At 40.5% G+C, this 27,909-nt stretch overlaps 1 protein-coding gene across 1 annotated transcript; it reads right to left on the reverse strand.

The window, feature by feature from the left end:
* KCTD3 (potassium channel tetramerization domain containing 3) lies at positions 1 to 27,909 on the reverse strand. Its single transcript, XM_074817914.1, has 18 exons — positions 27,424 to 27,909; positions 23,075 to 23,128; positions 21,529 to 21,574; positions 20,615 to 20,688; positions 20,123 to 20,181; positions 19,858 to 19,938; positions 19,013 to 19,153; positions 17,637 to 17,727; positions 14,826 to 15,016; positions 10,821 to 10,936; positions 7,162 to 7,249; positions 6,911 to 7,027; positions 5,697 to 5,867; positions 4,384 to 4,539; positions 3,308 to 3,404; positions 1,754 to 1,938; positions 1,519 to 1,657; positions 1 to 1,167 (listed from the first exon to the last, which is right to left on the reverse strand). The coding sequence occupies exons 1-18, from the start codon at positions 27,495 to 27,497 to the stop codon at positions 579 to 581; spliced, it is 2,469 nt and encodes an 822-aa protein (XP_074674015.1). The 5' UTR covers positions 27,498 to 27,909; the 3' UTR covers positions 1 to 578.

Consider the following 27,909-nt stretch of genomic DNA (forward strand, 5'->3'; position numbering starts at 1 on the left):
TTTTTCAGAAAGCACAAGCAACACTCCTCTGGCAATTTATTTGGACTAAGAGGCAAAATAATACGCTATTTTGAATAGCTTCCTCCTTAACCTGCACAAAACATTTCAGATTTCAGACAGCAGCATACAGAGCAAGGATCCCATTCGTAACACAAGACTACAGAGGCAGTCCTGTGAATTAGGCAAAATCCAGTCAAGACAGCAGCAGCTCTGCAGAGCAATGTGCGGCTGCGTCTAAAAGGCATCTTCCACTAAGCAACCGAGTATTCCTTTAGCACCCTCCCTTCCCCCAAAACAAAAATAATCACAACGTATCACATGCCTGACCACATTTACGCAAGAATGCACAACAATATTTTGGACCAAGTACCGTACTACATTTTGGAGCATTACACAAAGCCACACATTGATGTGGACGACTCTTCAAAGGTTTGGCAGCAGCCAGGTACCTTCTTATAACCTTGTAATTTTCATTCTGGGTATCAGAACAAAGTCCCATTCAAGAAACAACCCCCAACATGTAATGTTATGCCTGCTACCAGCCAGAGGGCACCTCATCTTTGCCACCAGTCACATTTTCACAAGCCATAGTCTTGACAGGATGAGTCGTTCTTCCGGTGACGTGGTGAAGCAGCTGTCTTCGTAGGTGATGGAGAAGCTGCACCAGGTAATTCAGGCCCACTTTCAGCAAGGGCTGGTGCAGAGGCCAGGAGAGGCACTTTCTTCCTTCCCAGGAAGCCAGTTCCTTCAAACCCCATCTTCTTTTTGCTTTCTGCTTTGGCTTCACTCTCCTCTTCTGGTCCTCTTCTTTTGAGATCCAGAGAACTCTCTGGCAGACGGTGAACCTCTGTACTGCAACACGCACCCACATCTGTCACCCCTGTGCCTGTGCCTCGCGCTTCAAGTGCTGTTGTCAGGACTGCCTTCCTCTCAGCTGCACTGCCCTCAGCTGTTGCTCTCCTGGCCTCTGTCTGGCTTGAACTGCCATTTGCAGCAGCTGACTTTTCTGTTGGGCTTTTGCTGGGTAAGTTAAAAGCCTGGAAGTCCCGGTAACTGTGAAAGCTCTCGGTCCGCCTTGCTCTTGCCAACAAGGGGCTTTCTCTGTATGGCCGCACAGAACCATATGTGGCTGCTTCATGAATTGTTTCATGGTGCTGCAATTGGAGGCTTCAAAAAGAAAAACAACCAAGGATGAGAAGAGCAGATGTTAGGCAGAGAGAAGTCGGTTCTTCTTGCACACCCTCCTCCCACTCACCATTGCAACTCCCACTAAAATAGGAATATACTCATCACAACCCCCACACAAGGGTTTCCAGATCACTTCAGATTCTCACAGGATACCTTAATCTACACACATATAAGCCAACAGAAATTGAGGAGGATGTGTGCATAGTTCAAGACACTTAGGGCATGGATTCAGGAGCTCTGCTACAGCATTCAGGGTACCAAACCCCTCTTTGCCTACCTGAAGGGTAAAACCTTTGGTGTCTGGAGCTGGTGCCACCCTTGGTGACTTACCTGGAATTAGATTCCCGAAGCCGGTTTGGCTGAACAACTGAGGTGGCAGGACTGATGTTGGGCGTGGCACAGCGAGACGTACTCAAGTCACACTGGTCAAGCAACTTGAGCAGCTCTTCCTCTGTGGGGCCGCCAACATCTGAAAGAGACAGCTCTTAGTGCCCAAGTCCACCCACCACAGCCATGTGAGGACAGAAGAACCACCACACCACAGTGCTGCCATAACACAACTGACCTTTGTCTTCATTCTTATTAACCATGTCCATAGCTGTGGTCAGGTCCCACATCTGGATGCTGCCATTTGAGTGCCCAGTGAAGAGGTAGCGGCGTGGCCGGGAGCCCATTCTGCTGGATCCTTCACATTCTCGCACAGTAAATGATGAGATGGTAGTGCAGTCAACTGCCTGGATCTCACAGATCCTACAGGAAGAGAAACCCCAAGTTACCAAAACAATTGCACCTGGCAGATTGGGCTAGTAAAGTCAGTACTGTTTTGATTTTCTGAGAAGGCACCAAACCTTTCTTCCAGGCAAAATTCCTTCCCCTGCGTGACCGGCATGCTGCTCAGCTGCAGACAGTACCTTCCCCCCCAGTCCATCTGCAGCCTTACCACTTGTTTATTTTTCTTAGGGAACCCCCACATATTCCATGTCCATTTTCAGTTTGTGATAATTAGAAGCCTAAGGCTCTCACAAAAATGACCGCAACTAGCCCCTTCGTATGCTAGACACTCTAGGAAACTAACCCACAAAACCAGCACACCTAACCATATAAAACATATGCAAAAAAAAATCCAAGGATGATAAATCCAAGGTTATCTATACAGGTAACTTTTGTCTTATGACAACTGCAATACCACTTGACATGGCAGAACTCCGTTGCTTTTTTCCTTTATTTTAGAAGCTTATGTGGGGAGTGAGAGGAAAAGGACTCCCAAAACTAAGCTGCTAAGCCAGACTCTAGACCAGAACCTCACATATTCTGGGTAATTTGTTTTACTGTCCCCTTGTATTGATCTTTTTACCCAAGAAGTGCCAAAATAAGTCATCTATTAAAACTCTCCACTACATACAAATCTAGCCTGAAGGAAAAAAAAAAAGGTACATCAGTAATCCTCAATTCATATGCCAACAGTGTTAAGGCATCAACGTTTTCACCCAGATTCAAAGTTATTAGGCAAGAGATGCAAGAATAGTAAGAAGCATAGAACTGAGATGCACCATCTTTTCCGATTTCTTGCCATTTTCCTAGCCTAACAGGAAGAAAAGCAGCTGTGGTTATTTGGCAACTTTTTTTACTACATAGGCAACAACATAGTAGAATATCATGAAGTCAAGCCTAAGTAAATAATTGTATAGCTGACCTAAAAGACAGTCTCTCAGTTATAAAGGTTCTAATATCCTCACAGACAACTGCAAAGGAAGAGAGAAACTGCTTCCCTGTCTGCTTTTGTGAGCAGCATAATCCCTGCCACCAGCAACTTCAGCATTAGTTTTGAAATGTAGTGTTAGCATGGAACCACGGCTTAGTTACGGATTCTGTAGAGGCACACAGGTGAGCCATCATGAAGTGAGTCTCTGATATCACATTTATCAAAACACTATTTGGCTTCTAGGTTAGAGTAGATCATTAAGTACGGTTCTGTTACTAACACACAGAGTTCAGCCAGAGCTGCCAAGCACATTAGAAGCTTGCTAAGTGCAACTGCATGCACCCCCAAGGGATGGGAGACCCCGCCGCCTGAACAGTCCTGCTCCTTTCCCACTTAAAACCCTAAACATGGAGGTACCTTTTCCCAGTTGAAGACAGCCTTACAAACAGCTTATTAGTGATGGGAACAACTTTTTGGATAAACACCTGTTGATCATCACGTTCACCAAAGGGTCCTAGAGAAAAAAAGATCACTTTTTTGTTTGTTTGTTTCAATTCCCTCACCCTCTTCCCCACACAGTCCTGAAGACCCAAACTCATATTAGTATGACCACATCAGGACCAGGGAACCAAAGATCACTAATAGCTACAAAAAGCCATCCAGTAGTTAGAAGCCTCTACAGATACAAATCTTTTTTGTTCTTTTGTTTTAAAGGACACCCATTTTTGAGTTTCCTGCACGTTCCTGGAGGAATTACTGTCAGTACAAACCCTACATTAGGCCTCTAGTAACAACAAGTACTTTCTTATTTTGCAGCTCCGAGATGTCTAAAGGCTTAATCAGATTTCTTGCCATAGTACTGACCTCACCCTGTGTTCACAGGGCACCCTATTCATCAAAGGTTCTTTTTCAAGACTCAGACCACAGAGGAATCTAGACTACCTGTCTACCCATGTTTACTGACATGCATTCCTTTGGTATCTTGCTATAGCAATGTGTTAGCACCATTCGCCTCTGCAGTTTCAAGGCTTCAGTAAACTTTGTCACAACTTCAAATTCATGTGAGAATTTTTCACATGTGCATCTTTTAACCCAAACTGAACAGTGAACTGGAATCTGCAGTAGACCCAAACCTTGCTATGCTCATCTGCTTTAATAAAGCCTCCTGTACTTTCTGTCATTCTCTAGTTAAACCAAAAGTGAAATGTGACATCAGTTTGCTCAAGGAAGAAGTATTGTACCTGCGTTCAAAAGTTTTTTCTCCCTTTTTCTCACCTTCAGAGTAAGCCCTTTAAGTGTACTCACTCTCTGCAGCCTAAATAGTATTTCCAGGTGAATCTTACAGATCCCTGCCATTCTTTCAAGGGGAGAGTAGTATATAAGAGCTTACACCCATCAGCTGACTTGCACGTTATAGGGTTGAAGGTCTGTTAAACCTTTATGAGACCAGTGAATGTACAGGCTCAGCACAGCGCATTCAAGAGACATCCTACCAATGTCATTTCCAGAACAGTAACTGCCATGACTCTCTGCTTCCTCCAGGGATAAGATTTTGAATGATGCAAGAGGTGTGGAGCCTGGCTGAGTTGAAATCATGCCCCGGAACCGAGTCACAGTCCATGTCCTTACATGGTTGTTATCAGCACAAACTAGAAAGAAAAAGAAGTACAATAACATTTATAAGGGATGACAAAACTTTTGAGATAAACTTCTCTAATGATTTCTATATGATAGTTTTTCAAGACTGAGTGATCAAGCAGAATTTAGTCACATAGCATCTCCAGATAATTATTGAACAATCTACAAATTGTTGCTGCTGTCCTGTTTTCTATTAGTTTTGTCTCTTCCCTCAGAAATTCAAGCAGCAAACTAAGGCACACAGAACACAACACTAAGGTCTGAGTCAGCACCAGCAGCCTACAGCACACTTCTGTGCAGATGCTAGGACAAGAGATGTCATGAGAGCAGCCTGGCAGCAGAACCCTTATCACACAACAGTGCTCTTCTATTTGATTCATCAGTAACTCCATTTCTTACATACACATCTGCCCTTTCCTGGGACTGAGGTTTTAGCACCAAGTTGCAGAGGAACAGATGACCTCTGGGCTGTTTGTTTGCAGTATAATGAGACACCTTGTTTCCTGTTCTTTTTTTAAAAAAATTGGGATAGCAGCTGAAAGTAAATCTGTTCTCTGCCATGCCCTGGTTGCTAGATTCTGGGTGGAACAGATTCTTACAGAGGGAGGAGCAACTGCATCTTCCCTGAAAGTAAGACACTTTCTTGAGCATAAGATAGGACAAACAAGATAGCACAACAAACACTGGGAGACTGCTGAGAAAAAACACAAACAGCCCCTTGAAGCCACAGGAAGGCTTTTTCTAGGGCCCAAGAGGAGATGGTGCACATTTTGCTGCAACCCAGAAAGCTCCTGAAATGCTGTTAAAAGAAGACAAGTCCTAAAGGACCTGCCCACAACAATAAGACTTGACAGGGGTACATTTGTTTACAAACCCTTTTGTTTCCACAGATGGCAACCCTGGAATAAGACACAAACGAAAGACATAGTTGTTCCAGGATCTGGTCAAATAAAGCCTACGCCTTTTAACTGCTACAGGCTTTGAAGAATGCTTACTTTAAGAACGAGGATCCAAGCCAATCTGGCCCCCTCCCCCACTCCCAAATCTGTCCAACTCATTTCTATCACATGTGGGCACAAAGCAAGTTAAAAAGCAATGCATACAAATACTTCATTGGTCAGGAGAAGGGGAGAACCGCCAATACAAATTTGCGCACAGAAAAGATTACCTGACACGAGGTGTTTCTCTGAGAGCATGATCTTTGTAACAGGACTTCGATGAACTGTGAAGGTCTGGAAGAGCTGAGGCCCAGACCCAACTGTTTCAGGGTGCTGTACAATCACCCTCACTGCTCCAGAGCTGGTGCCATATGCAATCTCAATCCAATTGCCACTTACACCTAAAGCAAAAAGAACACAGTTGTTCCCCTCAGGAATGAAAGCTTGTCTTACTGGGACCAGGGAAAGAGGCAGTAGAAAATAGTATTTCCAAGCTTCCACAATTAGATGTTTATTTTAAATGCTATTTACTCATCATTTTCCCATGAACAGAGGAGATGTTTTGCCACTAAAAAACCCCAAAGTTTTTGTTCAATTCCACACTGCTCTTCAACACTGTCTCAACAACAGCCTTCTCTTCCATTCTCTCCTCCCCCCTGGAAGTGAAAGAAGAGATGGATAAAGTCATACGATCAGATATTTAGGCACTCCTCACAGTGATGTGGTCAATACATGCCACACACCATTTATTTTTCTGCCTTAATAGCAGGAAAATGGGAAGACAAGGCAAGAGCAGGAAGGACTATAAGTTAAAAAGGTCACTGTGGTATCAGTATAGGTATGTGAGTAACCCATTTCTCCCAGCTTGGGTTTTTTTGGGGTTTTGCTTTGTTGTGTTGGGGTTTTTTTGTTGTGTTTTTGTTTGGTTTTTTTTTATTAATGTAAAAGATAGCTGCACTGTGATTACAAAAGAGTGTATAGACACAATAGCTAAGCATTATTCAGCTGCATATAAAAATGGTTTTTAGTATAGTGGTTATAAGGTTAGATGCAGCAGCAAGGTTGTCTCTCTCCCAGTTCAGCACAAACTATTTCAGTGAATACAATTCATAATCTAAGTGCCTATCTTGTGTAAAAGGCTTAAAACCAGCAAAGGTACATTATGTACAAGCATTAATATACGATGTGTTATGTTATTACATTATACAAGCATATGCACGTATACATGTAAGTACATGTACCTATTTATATATAATGTACAGATGTAAGGGGAAACAGATACACCTAGTGTTCATCATTCATTTGAAAATGATTAAATGAAGAAAAAGGGCTACCTTGTCTGCTTTAGCCCTGCTATGCAGCAATAGAAAAAGTCCATTTAGAAAAAAGAAAAACCCGTAACTGTAACAGACTCTCACTGAAGAGACAGTGATAGAATACTGACTTGTTTTAGGCGTGAGGTAGACACTGAGCGCTGTTATAGCATCATTGGAGGGATCGTGGTACAATTCTGTCACTAGAAGATCATTGTCTTTCATTCGCAACGGGAACTTCTGCATGTCTGTGGGGAAGAAACATTTTTGTTTATTACTCTGACTAGACAGAGTTGTTCTGATGTGACTTAGACCAAAGAGTTTAAGAACAAAGCAGCTCAGTACCACCTCCTTTTCATCCTGCCCTGCTCCCACTTCTTACCTATATAGTAGATAGAGCCGTTGTTACAGCCCAGCAGCAGAAAAGACCCAGCAGTATCATAGCTTGTGATAGGAACAACATCTTGAACCTAGTGGAAACAGAGAGGAAAAAATAAAAATACACAAAACAAGAAGTTAGGTTGCTATTTTCTCAGTTTTCAGACCTTTTCGGTACATTTTGTGGAAGAATACCAGAGTCTGGTACTGGTCTGAAGCTGTTGTACATGCACACGCACATACAGTGGCATTCTTCAAGTACTGCTGGCAGATCACATTCCTCTCCTAAACCAGATCTTAAGTTCAGCAGAAGCATGCAGACAAGTTAGCACAACTGCTCTGGAAGATCCTTCTCCATGTGAAGGCACAAAGCTTAAGGCATTGCAGCTAAATCACATCTTCAAAAGAGGATTTTTTTCCAATATGCAAAGTGATTGTACTTCACGCTTTCTGTCCTATTCCTTCTTCCCTTTCTGACAACTCCTTGAGAGGTTGCTGGGCAAAGGAACTAGATGTTGCCTCTCTAAGCCTTTCTTCACCCCAAGTTTTTGTGTCCCTCTGCCAGCCTCTATGAAGATCTCAGCCTCTAGCACACGTATAATGAGGGGAAAAAAATTCTTGTCCCATTACACTGTCCCACTTCCAATATACATCCACACCAAGTAAACTGGAAGGCAGCCCTGTCATATTTTACTTAATGGTCTACAACTTAAGGTGAGGGATTAAGAACGCCCTCTAGGATGAAAAGGAATGCTTATCCCCTCACACAGGACAGAGATCTCAAGCAAAGAAAAAGTTTAGCTTATCCAAAGTATGATTCCCTATCTCAAGCAATTCTTTTTTGCTTCAGCCCTGAGGGAGAAAAAGCCAAAAGCCATTTTTGTGCACTCAAACATGCACAAAGTCACAGCATTTTCCCTGTACTCCATATGTTTCAGTCAGTCCACTTAATGGACACTGAATACTAATTAATGTAAATTTCAGCTTAGGTTCTGATTTCTCTCTGACCAGCAGTATCCTTCTGATTGCTTCAGAGATTTGCAAAATCATTTGCAAGATACCCACCATATACCTGTTGGATAAAAGCAAAACAAACCAAAGAAACTTCCCTGCACCCCCAAAAGCTATCACTCTAAACCAGTACCCATTCCTAACCTAAGGATAGTCTGTAAGGCCCTAGAATATATTCTAAGCCTATCAGCCTTACAGAGAAGGCTGCAACATGAATATAGCTTCTGCATATTTTCCTGAAGTACTTTCCCTCCTTTCTCTGTTTAAGGAACTATGCTTCTCACTTATGCTCACCCGTAATTCAGCACAGATCCAATGCTAAAAATACATTGTTCTTGGAAAGCACTTGGATTTTCCCTGTATAACTGATGACTGAATGACCTGGAGAAGGATCCTTTTCAATTACTGATAAGAATTGCTATTCTTCATCTCAAAGTACTTTTTTAGATACAGCTTTTTAAGTATGCTACCCTCCCCACAGTCAAATCCATACTACCCCTAATTAAATAAGGCATCTAACAATCTGGGCCATGGAACTTGATTTCAAAAGATATATTTTTTTCCAGACTACTTTAAAGAAGTAGTACAAGAACAGAAAGGCAAGAAACTATTTACAGAGTCTCAGCATCTAAGAGTCTATGGGTCAAGGTGCAGGGTGTTCTCTGGTTCTGTGGATAAAGGTGTATACAGCAGCTCTCCCATCTGCAAAAAGTTTACAAAACTAATGAAGGTAGAGGCAACCCATCAACAGATATACCACTTTACTCATCACCCTGCAGAAGACATTAACAACTGCAACGAGAGGTCTGAGCAAAAGGATCCACAATGCTGCCAACAGCAGAGATTGACTTGAGTGGGTCAGAGAGATCATACAAAACAAGGAGGGTCCTTTCTTCTGCAGCAGAGATAGGAACACCAGACGTGATTCAGCAGTTACACCTGCCAAGATGTGAACTTTCATTTCACTATACAACAGTCACTGGTACAACATGGCCAGTGAAAATCCTCACTTTGCAGACTAAGTTCTTCTGTCACGCTCCATTGCTTTATGTTACCTCTTATTCTGTAACACTAAGTATTTTGCTTCCTTTAAGGTCTCTTATGATAAGAATTTCATTACTGATATATATGGGGCATTGGCAAATCCTGTTCCTCAAAACCTCTCTCATTGCAGCAAGTATGATTACATCTTAAGTCCAGAGCTATGGGCAACTCATGGAAAACAGTTACACAAGTATCATGTATTCTCATGAGGAATGTGAAGATCAGAGGTAGAACCCTGACACTTAAGTCGTTATCAGGTTCTTCAAGAAGAACTGGTTCTGAAGGGAGATGAAGATCTACAGGAAGATTTGCTTTTCTCCTTACTAACAAAAGAGCCTGAGATGCAGAAAGCATCTTGAAACTGGTTGGATTTGGGGTTTGTTTGTTGCTTTGGTTTGGGGGTTTTTTGTCTCTTTTTTTTTTTTTTTTTTTTTTTTTTTTTAAGGGAACTATTCTCATCCTCTAGGAAAATAAAATAGAATTAGAAAACCAAAAAACTTGGTTTTAGGACATCCTGGCATATTAGCCCCCCTTAAAGATTCTTCTACTCTTCAGTAAGAAATGTTTTCACCAAAGGAATAGTCAGTCAGCCTGAGGAACTATTAATGTGATCAGAAAGATTTCTGTGGCTCCCCCTGGAAACAAAGATGATGAATGGGACATCTGTTTTTATTCCTTATGACTTGCTCCTTTAGAAAGTATTGTCAAATGCCAGCTTGTCACATAGCATCGTCCCTTAACAGAAGATTTTGCAAGGCATCAATACAGCTTTAAATGTTTTGTTTAAATCGAGACCATACTAACATGTCTGTGCCTGCTGCAGAAGCAGTGCTATCCCATGCTTGTTATCTGTGTTATTTGTTAGCAGTACTGTCACTTAAAGGTTGAATCAGAACTTAGTCAGCAAACACTGCAGCAGCCTCAGGTCAGTTCTGCCTCTTGAGATTTGCAAGGCAATTTGGGGATTTTTATTGCATCCAGGTTTTGTGCCACAAAGCCTGTGTTACAAGCTTTGTTATTCACATGAATGTTCGACTGTTTTCTCAGACTCACACAGACTCCAAGGATCTCTTTATTTAATATGCATTCTGACAATAGAGTCAGTGCAGCCAGAAGCATCCACATGCAAGAGACATCCATGCATATTTCTGCCGAAGAGGAGTCTCCCATTGTAAAACAACTTTTGAGATCCCCAGATGTCAGATTGCCTTCTTAACTTGTTTTCTTTTTCTTTCAGATGGTGCAGAAATTGCTGTCACACATTTCCCATAATTTTTTAAATTTTCTATGATCCCAGTGTTTACAAAGTTAGTAATCCAGAAGAAAGTTTAAATATACACACACACTTGACATTTATTACTCCAAATCACACCATGTCCTCCAATTTGAAAGCCTAAAAAGTTTGGTGATACTACCAAGCATGCAACTCAACATTCTGCTCACACAGGCACAATACCCAGATACCAAGATGGCAAACTCCGTAACACAAGTCAGGACTGAAAACCCTGTGACAAGCATTTCACACTTGCCTTTAGATTATTTTGTTCTCTTTTTACTAGAAAGACATACCAGCTTATTAAGTGTTGCAGAAAATTGAACTGAACGCACCTGCCAATGCTGAGTCACAGCGTTCCACACTCCCACTTTCCCTGTATGGCTTGTAGCCACCAACTGGTTGCCAATGAAGAAGAGAGCATCTACAGGGACTCCAAGACTGAACACTCCTACAAAAAATGAAGAGTCTATGAAGCTCATCTAAAATAAAGAGAAAGAAACAGTAACAATGGAATCTCTCCACTACTATCACATCACGTTTATTACAGTAGCAAGTAAAGAACAGCCAAAACTGGGTTTGCAGTGTGCTAGGTGAGGTACCATTCCAGCAGCAAACTGGGTTCCATTAAATTAAATGGCAGCGTGATGTCATCTCTGCTGATGCAATCATTACTTGGGAAGGAGAAAGAAGGCAAGAGAAGGAAGAAGAGCCCATGCAAAATATGCATTCCTCATTTTTCTACAGCCATCAAGTTCTCAAACGGCTTTATACATCCTAAGGCATTAAAAAAATAAAAATCCTATTACAGCAAGCAGGATTTTTTTTTGTTGTTTTGTGTTTTTTTTAATCTGTGACTACGGTCACTTAAGAAGCAGGAATTTCATGGGTTTTGCTAGACAAATTTGTGCCACACTACTTTGCAATTACCTTTTAAAATATTACAAGTTCTCACCACTTTTTTTTTTTTTGAAGTCCAATCAAATAGACATAGTCTGAAAACATAATTTAGAAACTAAATACAGCTGCAAGGCTTCACCCTTATTCTTGAGAAAAGACTGAATAACCCCAAATGTGACACTACTTGAATACATTCAAATTTCTCTTTTAGCAGAAATACTGGAACTCAGAAAAATAAGCAGCCTGCAAAAGTCTATTTCTTTGTTTCTTTCTCATCTCCAGATCTTTAATTTTGGTTAAACTACAGTTCATGAGTAGAGAGTACAGGCTATTAAAAAAACTGAAGCTCTATAAGGAACCAGTTTCACCAGTCATCACACAGTATTCAAAATCTGGAAGATAAGACTTAGCAGCAAATGCTGGCCTTCCAAATAAAGCCAATGTGGCATCAAGAACATTTAACTTAATAAAAATCAAAACACTGCAGAACATGACAGGCACTGATGACTATGGTTATAGCAGACCTTAACATCTGAGCTCTTCCACAAAATCTGTCCTCTCTTTAGAGATTCCTAGTCTCATCATAGATCCAATATGAATATTTTTTATCGAACTGCAAACCTGAGTAGCATACTACATTTTGTACTATTTATTGTACCATGTATTTAAAAGTTACAGCAAACTAAAAAGGTCTAATATAATTTCCAAATTTGCCAGCTACAAAGTTCAGCAAACTCAGTTTGTAAGTAATTCCAGGCTAAGTTTTACTGCCTGGTAAGTACAAAAGCCATTACTACTGAGGATATCTTACACTACCAAGTGTCAAGCTTCATTCACAAGTTTCCTATTCCATACTGCTCACTCTACATATATATATATATATATTACTCCTCACTAACGTACTTTAACTGCAGCAGGCAGATGTCTTCAAAACAGGAGTACCCAATAGCTGGAAAATTTCCCAACATTGTTTTGGACAAATTCAAATGAACAGAGTGCCATTCCCAAGGAAGAAGCAGCCCTCTGTTACACCCCAAGAAGGAATCTCAGGAAGCTCAATATATACTTATGTTTTAATTAGGATGCTAAATGGTTTTCCAGGGCACAGTACGATCATTCGATGCAGATAAGATTCAGCAGTACAGGGCACATGAAAAAGGCAATAATAAAAAATCCACAGAAACAACTAGAATTGATTACTCCAGAGAAGGATGAGGTTCAAGGAAATCAAGGAAGACAGCTTGAATGGTCTGGAGGAATCTAAAGTGTCAGTCCTGCTTAGGCTCAACAGTCTTGAGACCCATCCACAGGGGAGACAATGCTATACGTAATGACAGGCTCTTGTCTTAAGGGTCCCTCTCAGTAAAATACTGCTTACAGCAGCAATCCAACAGCAGCGTGTTATGTAAGTAATATTGAAAGGAAAGAAAGCGCTCTGGGAGAGCTCTATCACAAAGATGCCAGCCCACACAATTTTCTGAGGATGGTGTCGCTGGGCTCCAACAACTGTTTGGAACAAGTACTTTCTTTCACAAGATGACAGCAATGTACTAGATCTCTAACACAAAGCAGGACTGCAAGCATTTGCCCTACAAGGAAACAAGACAGCTATAGTCAAGTTATTACTATTAAAACACATGCATACTTCAGGTTTTTTAAACCAAGCAGCATGACCTATCATCCAAAAGAGGAACATTCTGGTACATTCTGGTCAATGTTACTCAGCGTTTAAAGATTCAATCCTGTAGGCACTTTCTCTCTGCTCTCCCCAACACCCCAAGTGGCATTTCCTTTGTTTCACAAAGTCACTTCAATACAGTACAGCCTGTTTAGCAAAAATGCTTCCTTCAGTTTTGTTGCCACGTTCAGTCATAGTCCAAGTTATCAGAACCTTATGATATTGGCATATTTTAGAGTTTTTATTTGAAGAAAAAGTCCACTTATGTTTTTTGCGTCTCTTTGCACTTAAATCCAAGATGTTACTTCATGTATCTTATTGCAAATACCAAGCTAAGTCAAACCAGAGAATGCAGGAGGAATGTAATAGCACAGTGCTTAAGGCAATACCTATCACAGGAGTACAGCTGTCATGCTAACTCTGCCCTGCTTTTAAGATCTGGTCAACGGGAAGCATAACAGAATGAAAGGCTTCTCAAGTACAATATTTACTGCCTGTTTAATAGAGGTATTTCATATTCAACTGTTAGACACACCTTTCATATTTATTTTTTTTTAAATACAATGGAACCTCAAAACACATGGTTTTGCTGACCATTATTATATACACGAACTCTGAGTCACAAGTGAAAGACTAGTATACAGCTGCATTATCTCATGCAAGACCTTTGCCCTTCCCCATTTTCAAATCTGACTTGGTGTTTCCACTCATTCAAGCATGAAAAAAAGCAACAGCCATTAACATAGCTAGAAATTGGTTGAGCATCTTTCAAGTAAGCTCTTCCTTTAAAGGCACATGGATCAAAACTTGAATTTGGTCATTTTGACTTTAATTAATGACCACATTAATTTTCATTACTTCAGCTATGGAGATACATCTAATAACAAATTAACTCAGCATTACATTTCAGAGAAAAGTCTCCACATGAGGAGACTGGTGTCATACTTTGTTAGCAGTATCCACTGAGAGAGGAAAGAGACATTACTGGCATAATAGTGGTTATTCAAACACCAGGGACTAGGCTAGAGGAAGTTCCTAATACCATTCCCTTCACTGCTTCACAAACTTGCCCTGCATTTGAAAAATAGTGAGTCAGACAAGCCACCAGATCAGTACCAAGGAATATTTACTTCTGAAAATGTCTTGTTGTTTCTAGAGCCTCCCTAATCGTGTGTCCTTCAGCGCCAAGGTGTAGAAGCAGTAACTCCTGTATGCTTAGGGCAGTAGAATGTGCTTTTTCCCTGCCTAGACACCGAAGTTATAAAAAGAAGAAATTTTAATCTTCCAAATTCCATTTATGAACTACATTTGACAGAGAATTGAAATATTTTCATCATCTCCATGTAAAAATATGACTTTAATAAGACAAAGGAAAGAAAAGAGCAGAATCTCTCAGTATCTGTAGCCTTCCATCTCAGAAACTTAGTTCCTTTATGCTATGGCCTAGATTCAAATGCAAATCCAGGAAAAAATTTAACTCTTAATTTGCATCTTCACACAAAAATTCAAACTGAACAGTAAGTATGTTAGTATCTGTTCAGTAAACAGACTACTTTTTTTATTCTCTGTCTTTTTGATTTTGAGAAGGGATTCCTCTAGCATGACAGAGAAGAAAGTTAATATGCTCTAATAGGTTGCTTGTTTTGTCACTTTGTGAAAGTGAATACTGAACACTACGGATCATACATACCTCAAAATAAGGTCACAGATTTCCTTCTGGTTAAACACACACACAAAAAAAAGCCCAGGCAATTATAGTTACCAATTTCACTGCCACTACCACCATCTTGAATGCTCCACAAGATTATGCTACTCTCCGAGGCAACTGCAACCATTTTATCCTTGTCTCCATGAGGTCCTCCAACCACCTTAGCGTTGAGAGCCACTCGCTCAATTGTCCAGTCCAGATAGGGACTCGTGAACACCTGCTGCCACCCAGAAGACTCTTTGATTCTGGAAGGGCGAAGGAGGTAACAGGGAGGTTAGACATTCAGAAACAGACAACTCAGACTAAGCGTGAACCAATGTGGATGATCCAGTCTTACAGGCTAAGCCACAAAACTTGGAATTCCAATGAAGCACTGTAGTCTACAAGAGCTGCATTTTTTTTTTTCCTGGAAGTCTGATACTGCATACATATTATTTCAGTGCTTTGCAGCTACTAGAGCCCTGTGCTTGGCTTTTTCCTCATATAAGCACATCTAATATACAAGTTATAAAATGGAGCCAAAAGCTTGGGCTAGGCAAATCCTAGAGAATGAGGTTCAGCATAAGACTTTAGAAGAAATCTCTATTAATTTCCAGGGGCAAGGTATTTCATATATTACGTTAGACATCCAATCATGCTCTAGCATAAAGCTGTGCTATCTAGTTGCGTTATCTGTTACGGTATACTGTAAACATAATACTGAATTGACTATAAGCTTTATTTTTAAAGAATCATTTGCTTGTGCAATTTTAAGGACTTACATGATGCCAGAAAAGCACAGTTTATCCAATTTAATTTCAGGCAATAATTTAGATACTTTGCAACTGAGCTAAAGCACACTAAATCTCAGCAGTCAAATTATATAAACGTTAACATGGAAAGCAGAAACCTATCTAGTATTTTTTTGCCACTGTTGCCATTCTTTCACTTCAGCATTGCATCCTGCCTGGAGCTGAAGCACCACAGATCACCGTGCTCTATGCAGACAGCATGCAGAAGCTGTAGTGAAGTGACTTAAGAGGACTGCAACAGCCATAAGCCTTTGAATGCAACCAAGACATTCTCACAAGCTTTATTATCAAATTTTAAAAGACTTCTGTCATACTTCTTCAAAGGAAAAAAAAATACTATCTTTAGGATTCACTGTGCTTTGCTGTAGCTTTTTACTAAAATAATTATCTTAAATATTTAAATAGTAAGAATAAGAATAGTAAGAAAGTCACAAAACTAAATATCTGAATGTATTTAATTTCTTACTGCATGGGATTCACTGTCAGTCTACTACAAATTACCACTTACTTTGAGAAGTGATTCTGGCTAAAATTCAGAGGTTGCCCTTACATTAAAACAGTACTGACAAGAATCTTAACATCAGTTCACTGCACCACATAAGCAAGCTATATTTAAATTTGTGGGTAGAGGGAAGTAGTTTTAAGGGTATGCTGTCTCCCCAAACACTAGATATTCAAGGAAGTCTGGGCAAATTCATCTGTCAAGCCATAAAATCTAGACAGGTACTAAGATAGAGCAGACAGGGGAAAAAACTGTTTCCCAAAAGCTATACAAGAGCAGAATGGAGGAGGTAGAATTTCACCACTGTATTCCTAGAGTTCCTTCAAGCCCCAGAAGAAAAAAAAAAATTCAAAACAAGACAAGACTGCTACCTTGAGTTGCTATGAAGTAAAGCAGCATTTTAAACTGGCATGTTGACCTGCACCCTTTTTCAGCAACCATTCAAGTCTGACATGCTTCATCAAAAGCATCACTAATGACTTAAGTTCAATGGTAACAAGTCTCATTAAATAGATGAGCAAGCAGGAAAGAGGCAGAGTATTTCACTTAAAGTGAAATCTATCCTTAGATGCTAGCTCATAAGAGATGCTAGCTCATAAGAGAGAAAATCCTGAGGAGACAATTGGCACAAAGACAATTGCAATTCATTGCCTTTTTCTCCAGTCAGACCGGATTAAACATAATTGAAAACAAGAACAAGTTGAGCAAAAGAAGCCACATTTAGTACAAATTAAAACAAAACAAATTGCAGTGGTGAACACAACAGACAAGTTAAATGTGATTAAGGTACAAAGTTTAAGCAAGTAAATCTGTATTCTACATAGTGAAAAAGGCAGCAAACTATGGCTTCCGCTTGGCAGTAACCAGAAAGAAGCTGCTCACATTACATTCCTTACTCTCCCTTCTGTTTCTGAACTACGCTACAACAGCGGTGTTAGACTGGTTTTGGCAACAGCTCTTGTTAAAACATTACCTTCCATTGAAAAGACAGCCACCAATTAAATCAAGACTACCAGATGTGAACTAAAACCAGTAAAATGAAGGTGTTACTTATCTTCACCTGATCTTAAAAAAAGCCATTTTGTTTACAAGACATTTAAAGACATTTTTCAACCATCCAGGTGAAGTAGCGAGTGCTTAACAGTTCTGCTAAGCCAAAAAACCTGAAGTTTAAGACAAGGTACATCAGTTATGTAGCAAAAATCCATTAACTCTTTCAAGTTCTTTGATGCTCTAACTTCACAGACTGTCTGCAAACCTATACAGTAGGAAGAACTTTTTAAAAGAATCTTTCATTTAAAAGCCTGCTTTAAAACAGGCTTTTGAAGCAGTTAAATTGGAGTCCATTGCTTTTGCAACAGCATCAAGGAACTGACATCAAAGCAGCAAAATTTGAGTTCCTATCAAGCAGTTTACTTGCATGAACAAAAGCAGCAACTCATTTATAGGAACAGACTGCATGCATGTGATCTACTGTCATTTCAGAGGAAAGCAAACTTTTTGCTTTGCTCATAGCAGATTATTGTGGGTTTTTTTAGACTCCTGTAACTTGACAAGCAACTATATTCATACCTGTAGCAAACAGCAAAATGGGCATAGGCAGCTACTATCCAATTGTGGTGGCCAGCTACTATTAGGACTTTCCGTGGGTCCACAGGAAATCCTAAAAACAACAACAAAGCTGAAGTCAGTCAAGTGATGGATATTAGAAGATGAGCAGAGACATCTGTAATAGATTAGAGCTCTCTGTTAGGATATGCAACAGAAACTTCGACAATGAAATTTCTCAAGAAACATTTTCAGCTAGATTCTGGTTAGCAATATCACTCCTCACAATCCTGACAACCAGTACAGTTCTTACATGGGAGGAAGTCACTTTGTCTTAGCCACTACAATGCAAAGCATTCATAAGGAGAAAGAGGCAAGTACATGCCTCGGTTTTACAGCCTGCCAAATGGGTAAAAATTTGAGGATTGCTATCAAATAAGAAACAATGTTCTCATCTACAAAAATTCTTTCCAAATAGTTGGTGCAACCCTGTATTAATGTTCCAGACTGTTAAACTGAAGTTTCCAGTATCTCAGAATACCTATAGCTCCTCCATTTATTATCTAGTGGAAGCATGCCTGTTTCTGATTGATAACTAAATTAGGTTTGTCAGAAGTGTTGGATGGCACTGGAAATCAGCGGTTATAGTACTTCCCTGAGTTTGCTCTCAGCCTTGATATGCTAAAGAACTAATGCCTAAAAGACTGCATCTTCTATCTCATTTTCCCCAAGACCACCCTTTTCCAAACCTGCAGCAACTCACAAAGACGAATCAGCAATTCATATCCAAGGTTTATTTTTATATTACCTGGATACAGATTCACCTTAACATACTCTAGATCTTCCTAACACTGCTACAATTTACATGATTATAGCAGAAATATGACACTTCTAACAGTATCATTTTGCTTGCAAATTCAAAAGCTGAAAAATAACAGAATTCAAGCCTATCTTATTTACAGCTTTTACATGGAAAGTCCTCTATATAGGCAAACAACTGAAGACTACCTTTAAAACCTCAACTCTTGCAGGGCAAGAGAAGCACGAGGAGCAAGAAAGAGGTGCAAGAGCAGGAAGGAGGTTGTTGTCACAGACCAAAGAGACACTGGTCTGTCTGGTTTTTATTATGACTTTAGTACAGTGTAAGGCATTTGTCTAAGGGGCCATATTAAGATTGCATGACGAACTTTGATTTGCCTTTCTCTCAACCTCATGTCTTGATTGTGCAGCAGTGAGACTTAAATATTGTATAGGCAGTAGTGTTTAAGTAAGTACTCAGCAATTTAAGATCAGGCAAACATAGAATAACAGATTGAAGCCAGAAATAGTTACTCAGTTTTTATTTCCCAGTGACAATCACCTTTGCAATTTGTTTTGGTTTTAAAACTGACATTCCTCACCTAGCCTGACTGTACTTTCCCCAGTACCAGCAAGCGTAGATTGGACACCACCTCCATGAATCTCACTCTCGGAGCAGTTTTGACCAATTCTAACATCAGTTGGTGGCACAGCAGTATTATTTATTTTACGGTTGGGAATGCCTATAAAAGAAAATAGATGTTTTGTCCCACTCCACAAACTTTAGCAATATAACAGATAATCATTCACTTTGCACAAGTATTAATCCTGTAGTTTGATTCTGATCAAAAGTCTAATTTATCTGCTATAAGAATTAGGCAATATCATAGCACTAAAACAGAAAATGCTTTTGCTCTCTGCGTTGACATTCACAATTTAAGGAATTATCTTCAGAAAACTTGTCAACAATTGGCTAGATATTCCCTAGACTTCAGGTTAACATGTGAACTGTGTTCATCTCTACAGAGGAGTAAAACTCTAAGAAATACTCATATTGTTAAGGAAAGCTCATTTGTGGTGATTTGTCATCTAAACATAGGGCACCTAAAGTAACTGCACCTTCAGAAAGAAGAAAGCACTCCATGCTGGTAACATTTAAATGAAACCTACCTGAAGAACCTCTACTCTAGTCTATACCAAACACAGCCTGCTTAGTATTAACATGCCACAACCCCCTGCCCAGTACTCTAAATATGCCACAGCATACAGATAAAAGCCTTGGTTTTGAATGGGAATGATGTTTGATTCAACCATTCATCTTAATCTTTCCCTAGGAGAGCCTTCTCTGGACAGTCTGACAGCTAGAGTAACTACCTCAGCCAACTGCCCCCACAAACTAAAGCAATAAGTGACTGCAAGCAACATCAGACCATGAATACAAAAATACCTGGAGGAGGCAGGTAGCCATGAAAAAGGACACTGCCACAAGATGAGCGTTCCAGTTCTTCACATAGTAGCAATCTTCTCACTAAGGGGGAAAAACCAGGTATGACCACAGCTTTCACTTCCTAGGAAACATTACATTATTTCAAATAACCTTTTGTATCAGTAAGTTTGAAAATCTTCGGGGTCACAACTGCCCATGACTTGTAAGTGGGTTATTACTACAGTAATAAATATGAGATGACCTCATATTAAAAAAAAAAAGTTACCTAAAGGAGTGATTCCATAGAATTCAGCTTCATGCCTGAGAACATTAATACTCACTCCCCTAGAGAAAGAAAAAACAGAAAACAACAACAAAAAACCACAAGGACAAAATGAGTCAGTACCTTGAATGTGAACAAGCTACCTAACAGTTCAGAGAATTACCATCAAATGCATTCAACATGTTGATGTTTGAGATCTCAGTGATCTTAACATTAATTATTTTTTATTAAAATAAGGATACAGAAAAAAAATAAAGAAATATATTGACAGAAGTGGTTTAAATTACAAGAATCCACTAACAAAATATAATGCTACCATTTCTGCCTCCACCATGCCATACACACACTCTAGACATGGCCCTACATCTACCAGGGAGCTGACTCACATACTAGGCACCCAAGTAGATGAATAAAACTGGACAATCCTCATTTGAAAAAGTTTTCTAATGCATCTGATCAAATTTATTTTCACTTGATATAATTAGAACTTCTTACCGTAAGTCTAACTCCTTTGTGCGAAGAAAATTTAAAATGGGTGCAAATGCTGCTGGATCTCGGTCAATAAATATCTGCAAAGAAAAATTGCTGTACTTTAGCATTACTACGAAGCAACCGTCAACTAAAATGTTTTTTTATGCTGAGCACGGGAAAGAGGAGCTGAAGATGAGGCAGTCAGCAGACAAACATAACCCAAAGTTTTTAGACCTCTCCTTTCCTCTCATTATTCTTCTACCATCCACTAATTCAACATTCTTAAAAGACATATATACAAATACTGTTGCAAATAGATGGCACTTCATAAACATGTTCTTTAAGTTCTAGAGTCTCTCTATCGTGTGTTCAGAATGCAGTAAATGTAATAAGAACTCAAGATAAATTTAGACTTTTTTTTTTAATTAGGTCAAATGCTATTACAACTACCTCTATACTTTTAGCAAAGTACTTTTGTGCCTTACTATTACTCAACAACATTGTCATAACTGCAGTTTCCCATTTAAGAATATCATATACACAGACTGAAATGGCCATTTTGCTATATATATTTGCCAACAAAAGCTACATTTCCACGTCAGGATTACTCAACTACGTATGCAATAGCTATCTAATGAAAATTACACCTCTCTCTGCAATACAGCAATTAGCAATATTTCTCTTCAAAGAAAGTACAGTTGCTGTCTCTGCATTGCCTGTACAGTGTAGAATGAGCACAAAAATGTGCACATTGTTCCAGTTTTGTTTATCTTGGAATGAAGATGAGAAACAAGAAACCCAGAGATGTCATCGATTTTCATGAAAGTTTAGACTAACTCAAGCAGTGTAATTCCCATTAGCACCCACAGTGAATATTCTTTAGGAAAGAACCTAACGGAAAGCATAACATTAATGTTATCAGTAAGTTTATTACTCACAGCACCAGTTTCATCCTTCAGTGTTGAAATTCTTCCACTCAGCAAACTGAAACACAGGAAATCTTCATTAGATGTCCCTCAGAAATGTACTAGTGCAAACACAAGATAACAACACTCTGTGTCTTGTTGGTTGTACTTTGGTAAAACAGTGTAGCTGAGCAAAGAAAACTGCCTTGGTAAGGCAGAATGCTGGCAGGGGCGTGAAGTATCACTCCCTGAACAAAGGAGCAGTGCTTGTACACCTAAGGACAGGCTAAGAGCTACATCATAAGGACCTTCAGATTCACAAAGAGAACAGACACAAGGCCTCGCCGGAAAGGATAGAAAAGTTCTCCCAGGCACCCAGGGGATTGCATAGTTTGTTACGATCTAGTAAATCAGTAAAAGCTGCTGAAGTAAAAAGGAAGAGTAAACAATCCATTCTGCAAAAACTTACTGGGCAAGAACGGGGTGGATGAGTTTTTACACAATTTTACTTCAAAGTTTCCCTCCCACCAGATCAAAGTACTTTTGCTCCAGATCCATAGAAAAAACGACATCAAAACGTTGTTTTACAAATAAGAATCAAACTAACTAAAAATGAACAGTTTTATTTCAAGACTCCATCTGAGTCCAGATGACAGACTTTCAGAACAACATACTTAGTATATTTAGTGTTGAGAGATTGGGGAATAACTTGGGACTTCCTCCTTGTGCCTTGCCTTTTATGCCTTTAGAAATATAACAGACAATCATTCACTTTCAAAATACAGGATTAATACTTATGCATTTTGATCAAAAGTCTAATTCATCTGCTATAAGAATTAGGCAATATCATAGCACTGAAGGGAAGGTGACACTTCCCTGGTACTCCATTTATCTGAACATTTCAGTAAAAGAGGAGCAGGTAATGCTGCCTGTCCATGTCAGCTGCCAGGCTTTTATTGAGAAAGAAGTCCAAAGTACAAAAATTATGTGTAAGGAAGCAAATTTTCCAGCCTTTAGGTTTTTCTTTTATGTGTTTACTATTAACTGGGGTAATAGAGGTACAGCACCTATAGCACAAAATTACTAGGGTACAAACAGTAAGCACCACAACCTACAGAAGTAATAATGATAGTGACATAAAAGTTGGCAAAAGGATGTTGAATAATTCCTGAACCACAAGTTAAAACCCTCAAAACTTTGAGTTAACTCAGGGTACAGCTGTAACTCAAAAAACATTAAAGGTAGTGCTACTGTGTATGGTCAAGAAGATCACAAGTGGTACACATAGTAATAGAGTCAGTGACACCACCCCTTCCTGCAGATTTGGCGCCTTATTTCCACAACACCCCATCTAAAAAGTGACAGCTCTTCAGCACATATAAGCTGCCAGAACATCATTCAAGAGGCCTTTTGGATATCAGCTTATTTCAAATGAATCTATCCCATTGCTTGAGATAAGGGAAAAAACATTAAGGAAAAAAAACCCCACTATTTACAGCATAAATTAAGAACTAAGAACATTTTTTTTAAAATTACTGTTAATTTGCCTTTGTTTAATGTGATGATTTATTACAAATACCTGGAAAAAAAGGAGTCTGGAATCCACATCAGTGTTTGTCTTGAAGTGCTGAACCTAGGAAATCAAAGTTACAAGTTTAGAATCAGCTGTAAAATTCGAAGGAAGTCTGCTTTATCAAAATATTTTCACTTGTTCTACAAAGCTGATATCAAAAGCGGTTGGGAGGTTTGAGAACATTTAAATGCCTGCACAGAATCAAAGTGGTTGCAGATTCTTTACACAGATTGTCCTTAAGCATGAAGCAGAACTGTCCAGAGATCTCAAGAATGCCATTCTTTCTATGTTTGTAACACATTGTCCCAAACATCCCACATTTTCTGCTTCTCATACTTCGTCAACATTAACGCTTGCAAAAAAAAATAAAACATACAAAAACAGCAGCTACTAAAATATGAGTTTATTAACAGTGCACTACTGCCATTAACTGCATGTTATCCTTACTTAGGACTCAAAAGGTGCTACACTGTGCACTGCAAAAGACTACAATAAGCTTCAAGTTAATATCTTACAGTAATTTTAATTATTTGCCATTTTGTTATTCGGACCCTCTTAGAGGCCCAAGGTCCCACAATAACAGTTAAAAGTAACAAATATTTACTCTGAATCATATGGATATTATGAAATAATACAAATTATAGTATTATTTATAATGCTAGACAGTATTTTACGTAACAAATAACTATGAACTCCTTTATACTACTTTTGATTTAACATGAAGGAAGACAACTGGACTGGCAGCTTGGACAGTGAGTCCATGCTCCACATCAGCTCTCTGACTATACATAATATGCTCTTACTAGTACCATGACTAAGACACCTTTGGTGACCTCTTAATTAATGGGAATCACGAAAAGGAAATGCAAAAGTAAAATTTCATGACAACTTTCCAGATAGCAAAGGAATACATTACAAAATATGTTTGGAATAAAAGTACTTAATCAGAATTTATCTGGTTTTCACTGCTTGCATTTTCCAGTTTTGGAGAAAAAAAAAATATGTAAACAAAAAGCATTACTTTATACCCCTTAAGAGGCAGAAACACAGGCTATATGGAACTACCATCCTGCATAAAACATGGATTGTGTAGCTGCTCACTGCAAGCATAACAATGACAAATCTGTTCTTAACAGAAAATCTACAGTAACAGCATTCTAAGCATAAACATGCACAACGTCTTTTCTAAAAAAGAAAATTTAAAAAATTAAAGAGAATCAAAGCAGTTTGCTATTTAAATGGAAAGTGACTTCTAAGTATACTTGCAGTTTTGCACATCTTTTATCATCAGTAATACAAATCACTACCCTTCTCTACTTTAAAAGGGATGATTCATTTAACTACATTATAGGATGCACATGACAGAAAACAATGAGTTGATGAATTTTGTCCAAGATTAATCCAGACACTGCTTGTAACTATGTGGATAGATGCGGCATCACCAGTTAGCCCTTTTAAAGGTCTTCACAAGCTAAAGACTTTTATTGTCTGATACTTTAAATACTTTACAATTTTCAGTTATTTTTGTGTCTTTAGAAAAAAATAAAATAAACAGAGGACTTCTGGTTTCCCAGGAAGGCATGTATAGGTAGAAAGATACTGAAAAAGTACTAGAACCACAGCTAACTGGCATTTTCTACAACACTGAATGATAAATGCCAAATTAATTCTGAAGCAATAAAGAAGTACGATGTGACCATGAAGACATTCAGTATCTTTGAACAAATGTCTGATGTTTGAGGACTGTCTTCTCGATACACTACAGCACAATTTCCGACCCAGTGGGATGTCTGCATTTAGGCATGTGAGTGACAGTCAACTATTCAGAGGTGTTAAGACTGAAATTTTGCTGGTGTTTGACCAGCTGGGTTCCACTAGCATTTCCTAAATCACCTAAAGAGCTTAATGGCAAAACATTTGGGACAAGATATGCCAGAAGAACAAGCTACACAATAAGGAGGACAGGAAAAAGAGCCATCAACTGATTCCACATTTGTCTCCTTGCAATTTTACTGCTTTGCATAATCAGTAGGTTTAGACAGCACAAGGATTTTCTGTCTGTGATTTAGCACTATGGTACCAGTTTAGTAAGCAATATCCCATACTAACATATACTTTAGAACTTTTAATACATATACATTAATCTATGTAAACAACAGGACAGAGTCCTGCTTTCCGGGATGCAGAAAAGAAGCTTAGTTAGCAATGTTTACATGCATAAATGCACCTGCGGCACCATGCAGCTAACGCTCAGTGGTCAGACAGACATCAACCTATGTGGAAAATTAGGCAAACCCAGTGCAAAATCCTCAAAGCAGGTGGCAGCCTACAGTTATTTTAAAGAAAATATACGCAACTAGAAACAGGTACACTTACATGTCAGTTATAAAATAACCATTTTCATAGCCTATTGTGCTCATAGAATTATTTTATAACCAGAGGGAGGTAAAGGGTCAAGAGAATTTACTAAAGTTGTTACAGTAATTTCTGTAAATGTTAACTTGCAAGGGGCTTGTGCTCCCAGCAAAGGAAACCACAAAAGCTGAGACCAAGAACTGTTGGATCAATTCAAGAAAGAAGCTCTGGCAGTCGCAGGGAGCAGTGGGAACCTCCTGGCAGAACATGGAAAGCTGGGGTCTCTGTACTAGATCCCCATCCATGTCAGAAACAGGGGAGAGGGCTAATTTCTCCTTCTCACCCAACTCTACCAAAGTCAAAATTAAGAGTTTCAGGTTTCTAGTAAGGGTAACAGGAACTAATGAAGAGGAGGAAATGTGTATAGCATCCCACGCTCCCCTGTTTGCCGTCCAGGTCATCATTCCACTGCCAGCTTTGAGTCAGCTGCCTTTGCAAGCTGAAAAACCTGGCTCAGATACATTTTCAGAGAAGATGAGCACTCCAAGGGAAGTTGAGCTTGCAGAAGAGCAAAACCTCTTGCACAGAAGACCGGTACTACTGCACATTGTCTCCCTATTAAAAGGGGAAATGTCTATGCACATATTTCCTACTCCTTACATCCAAATGATACCTGTTGACTAGAATCTAGATCTTCAACTAAAAATGAAATGCTTACAACTGTTAGTTTGCCTTATTCTTCATACTTCTCTGTGTAAGCAAGCCCTCTGACGATATGTATTTCCTCCCTGATTCATACCCTGTACATAATTCTCTGTTCTCTGCAGAGGCATTTAAAAAGTAACATCTATTTAAAATTATGAGACTGAAGCATCTTTGAGATCCCACTTGTAAAACCTAAAAGATGAACTGGCCTATAATTTCAGGGAGAGTTCACTGAAGAACCTTATTCAGTGTAACACGAAATCTGGTGCAAGCTAACACCAAAGTTATCCTGGAAGCATCATCACAGGTCTGTTTTGCCTATGGAAGTTACAAACAGCTCTTCTGGGCTGAACCAAGTTGCTAATGTCTTATAACAAGTGAGAATTCTGCATCAATTTTTACGGTACTCGCCTTTAAGAAAGGCTTCAGCATACATTGTAGTTGTAAGAATGAGCCCATCTTCTGGGTAATGCAAGAAAATTCTTTAAATAGTAGTAGTAGTTCCTACTACTTACAGCTGCTTTCACATTGCACGCAGACTCAGGAAGACACATTACTTCGGTATTTACTAGCCACGGTAATCTGAATGATTTCACGCCTGAGCATTCCAACAGAAACATTTGCACTATTTATCACACAGATTCTGACCACAGCTGTCCTACAATCCTCTATCTGCCAAAACGTCCACACATGCCATCTTCCACACTTCCAGCGCACATTCAAATACAATACAATTCTTTATGCTGGTTGATGGCAGCAGTATCGTATCAGCCTTCTTAATACCTCAGTCTCTGAGGCTGCTAGACAGGCTGATTACTAGAAGCCTACGGATCTGACGGCAGAGCAAAGCTCTCCGTCCTCTCTTCCCGAAGGAGCAGGGTCCCTAAGGTCGCTAAGGCCCGGCGCTAGAGTACCTAGAAAGCCCAGGCTGGCAGGCAGACAGCAGGCAGGACAGCAGGCAGGGGTACCCACGTTCGGTACCCCCAGCTCAGCTTCCTGCAACATGCCGGGGACAGCTTTACTCTGCCCCCCCGGAGGCAGCACCACCTCCAGGCCGCGGCGCCCCGGCGGACCGGTCCCCGGCGAGTCTGCACCGCCGCCCTGCCGGGACGGAGCGGCCGCCGGGCCAGCCTACCAGCGGGCACGGCCGGGCGGCGCCTCCCTCCGGGGACACCCCCGCCAGGGGCCGGCCGCAGGGACCCCCCGTTCCGATGCCCTCCGGTATGCGCTGGCCGCTCCGCGCCGCCCCGCCGGCAGGGCCCGGGGCCTGCCCCCCCCCCCCCCCCCCGGCTCACCTGGTGCCGCCCACGTTGAGCTGGATGATCTCCCCGCTCCCAGCGCCAGCGAAGCCTCCGCCGTTCCCCGCCATCTTCCCCGCCGCCGGCTCCCGCCGCCGCCGCCGGAACCTCGGGGTCGAGGGGCGCAGCGGCGGGGCAGGGCGAAGGCGAAAGCGGCGGCGGGGAAGGAGGAGGCGGGGGATAGGCCGGCGGGCCCGCGCAGCCGCGCAGCGGGGTCAGCAGCCGGCCAGGCTGCGGCCCCAGGAACTCCCCGCCGCTCAGGCCCGGCCAGGCCGCGCCGCCTCCCCGGTCCGAGCGGAAAATGCCATAGCAACGCGGCAGCACCTGGAGGAGGGCGGCCGGCGCGGGCCAAAACGCCTCGAACCGTTCGCGGAACGGGGCCGGCTGCGAAGAGGCGGGGACCCCCCCACCGCGGCGGCTGGGGCGGGGGCGAGCAGGTCAACGCCCCTCGGGGGAAGGGACACGCCCGGAAGGGGCCGGGTG

This window comes from Strix aluco, chromosome 3, assembly GCF_031877795.1.
Source record: "Strix aluco isolate bStrAlu1 chromosome 3, bStrAlu1.hap1, whole genome shotgun sequence".
Lineage (NCBI taxonomy): Eukaryota > Metazoa > Chordata > Aves > Strigiformes > Strigidae > Strix > Strix aluco.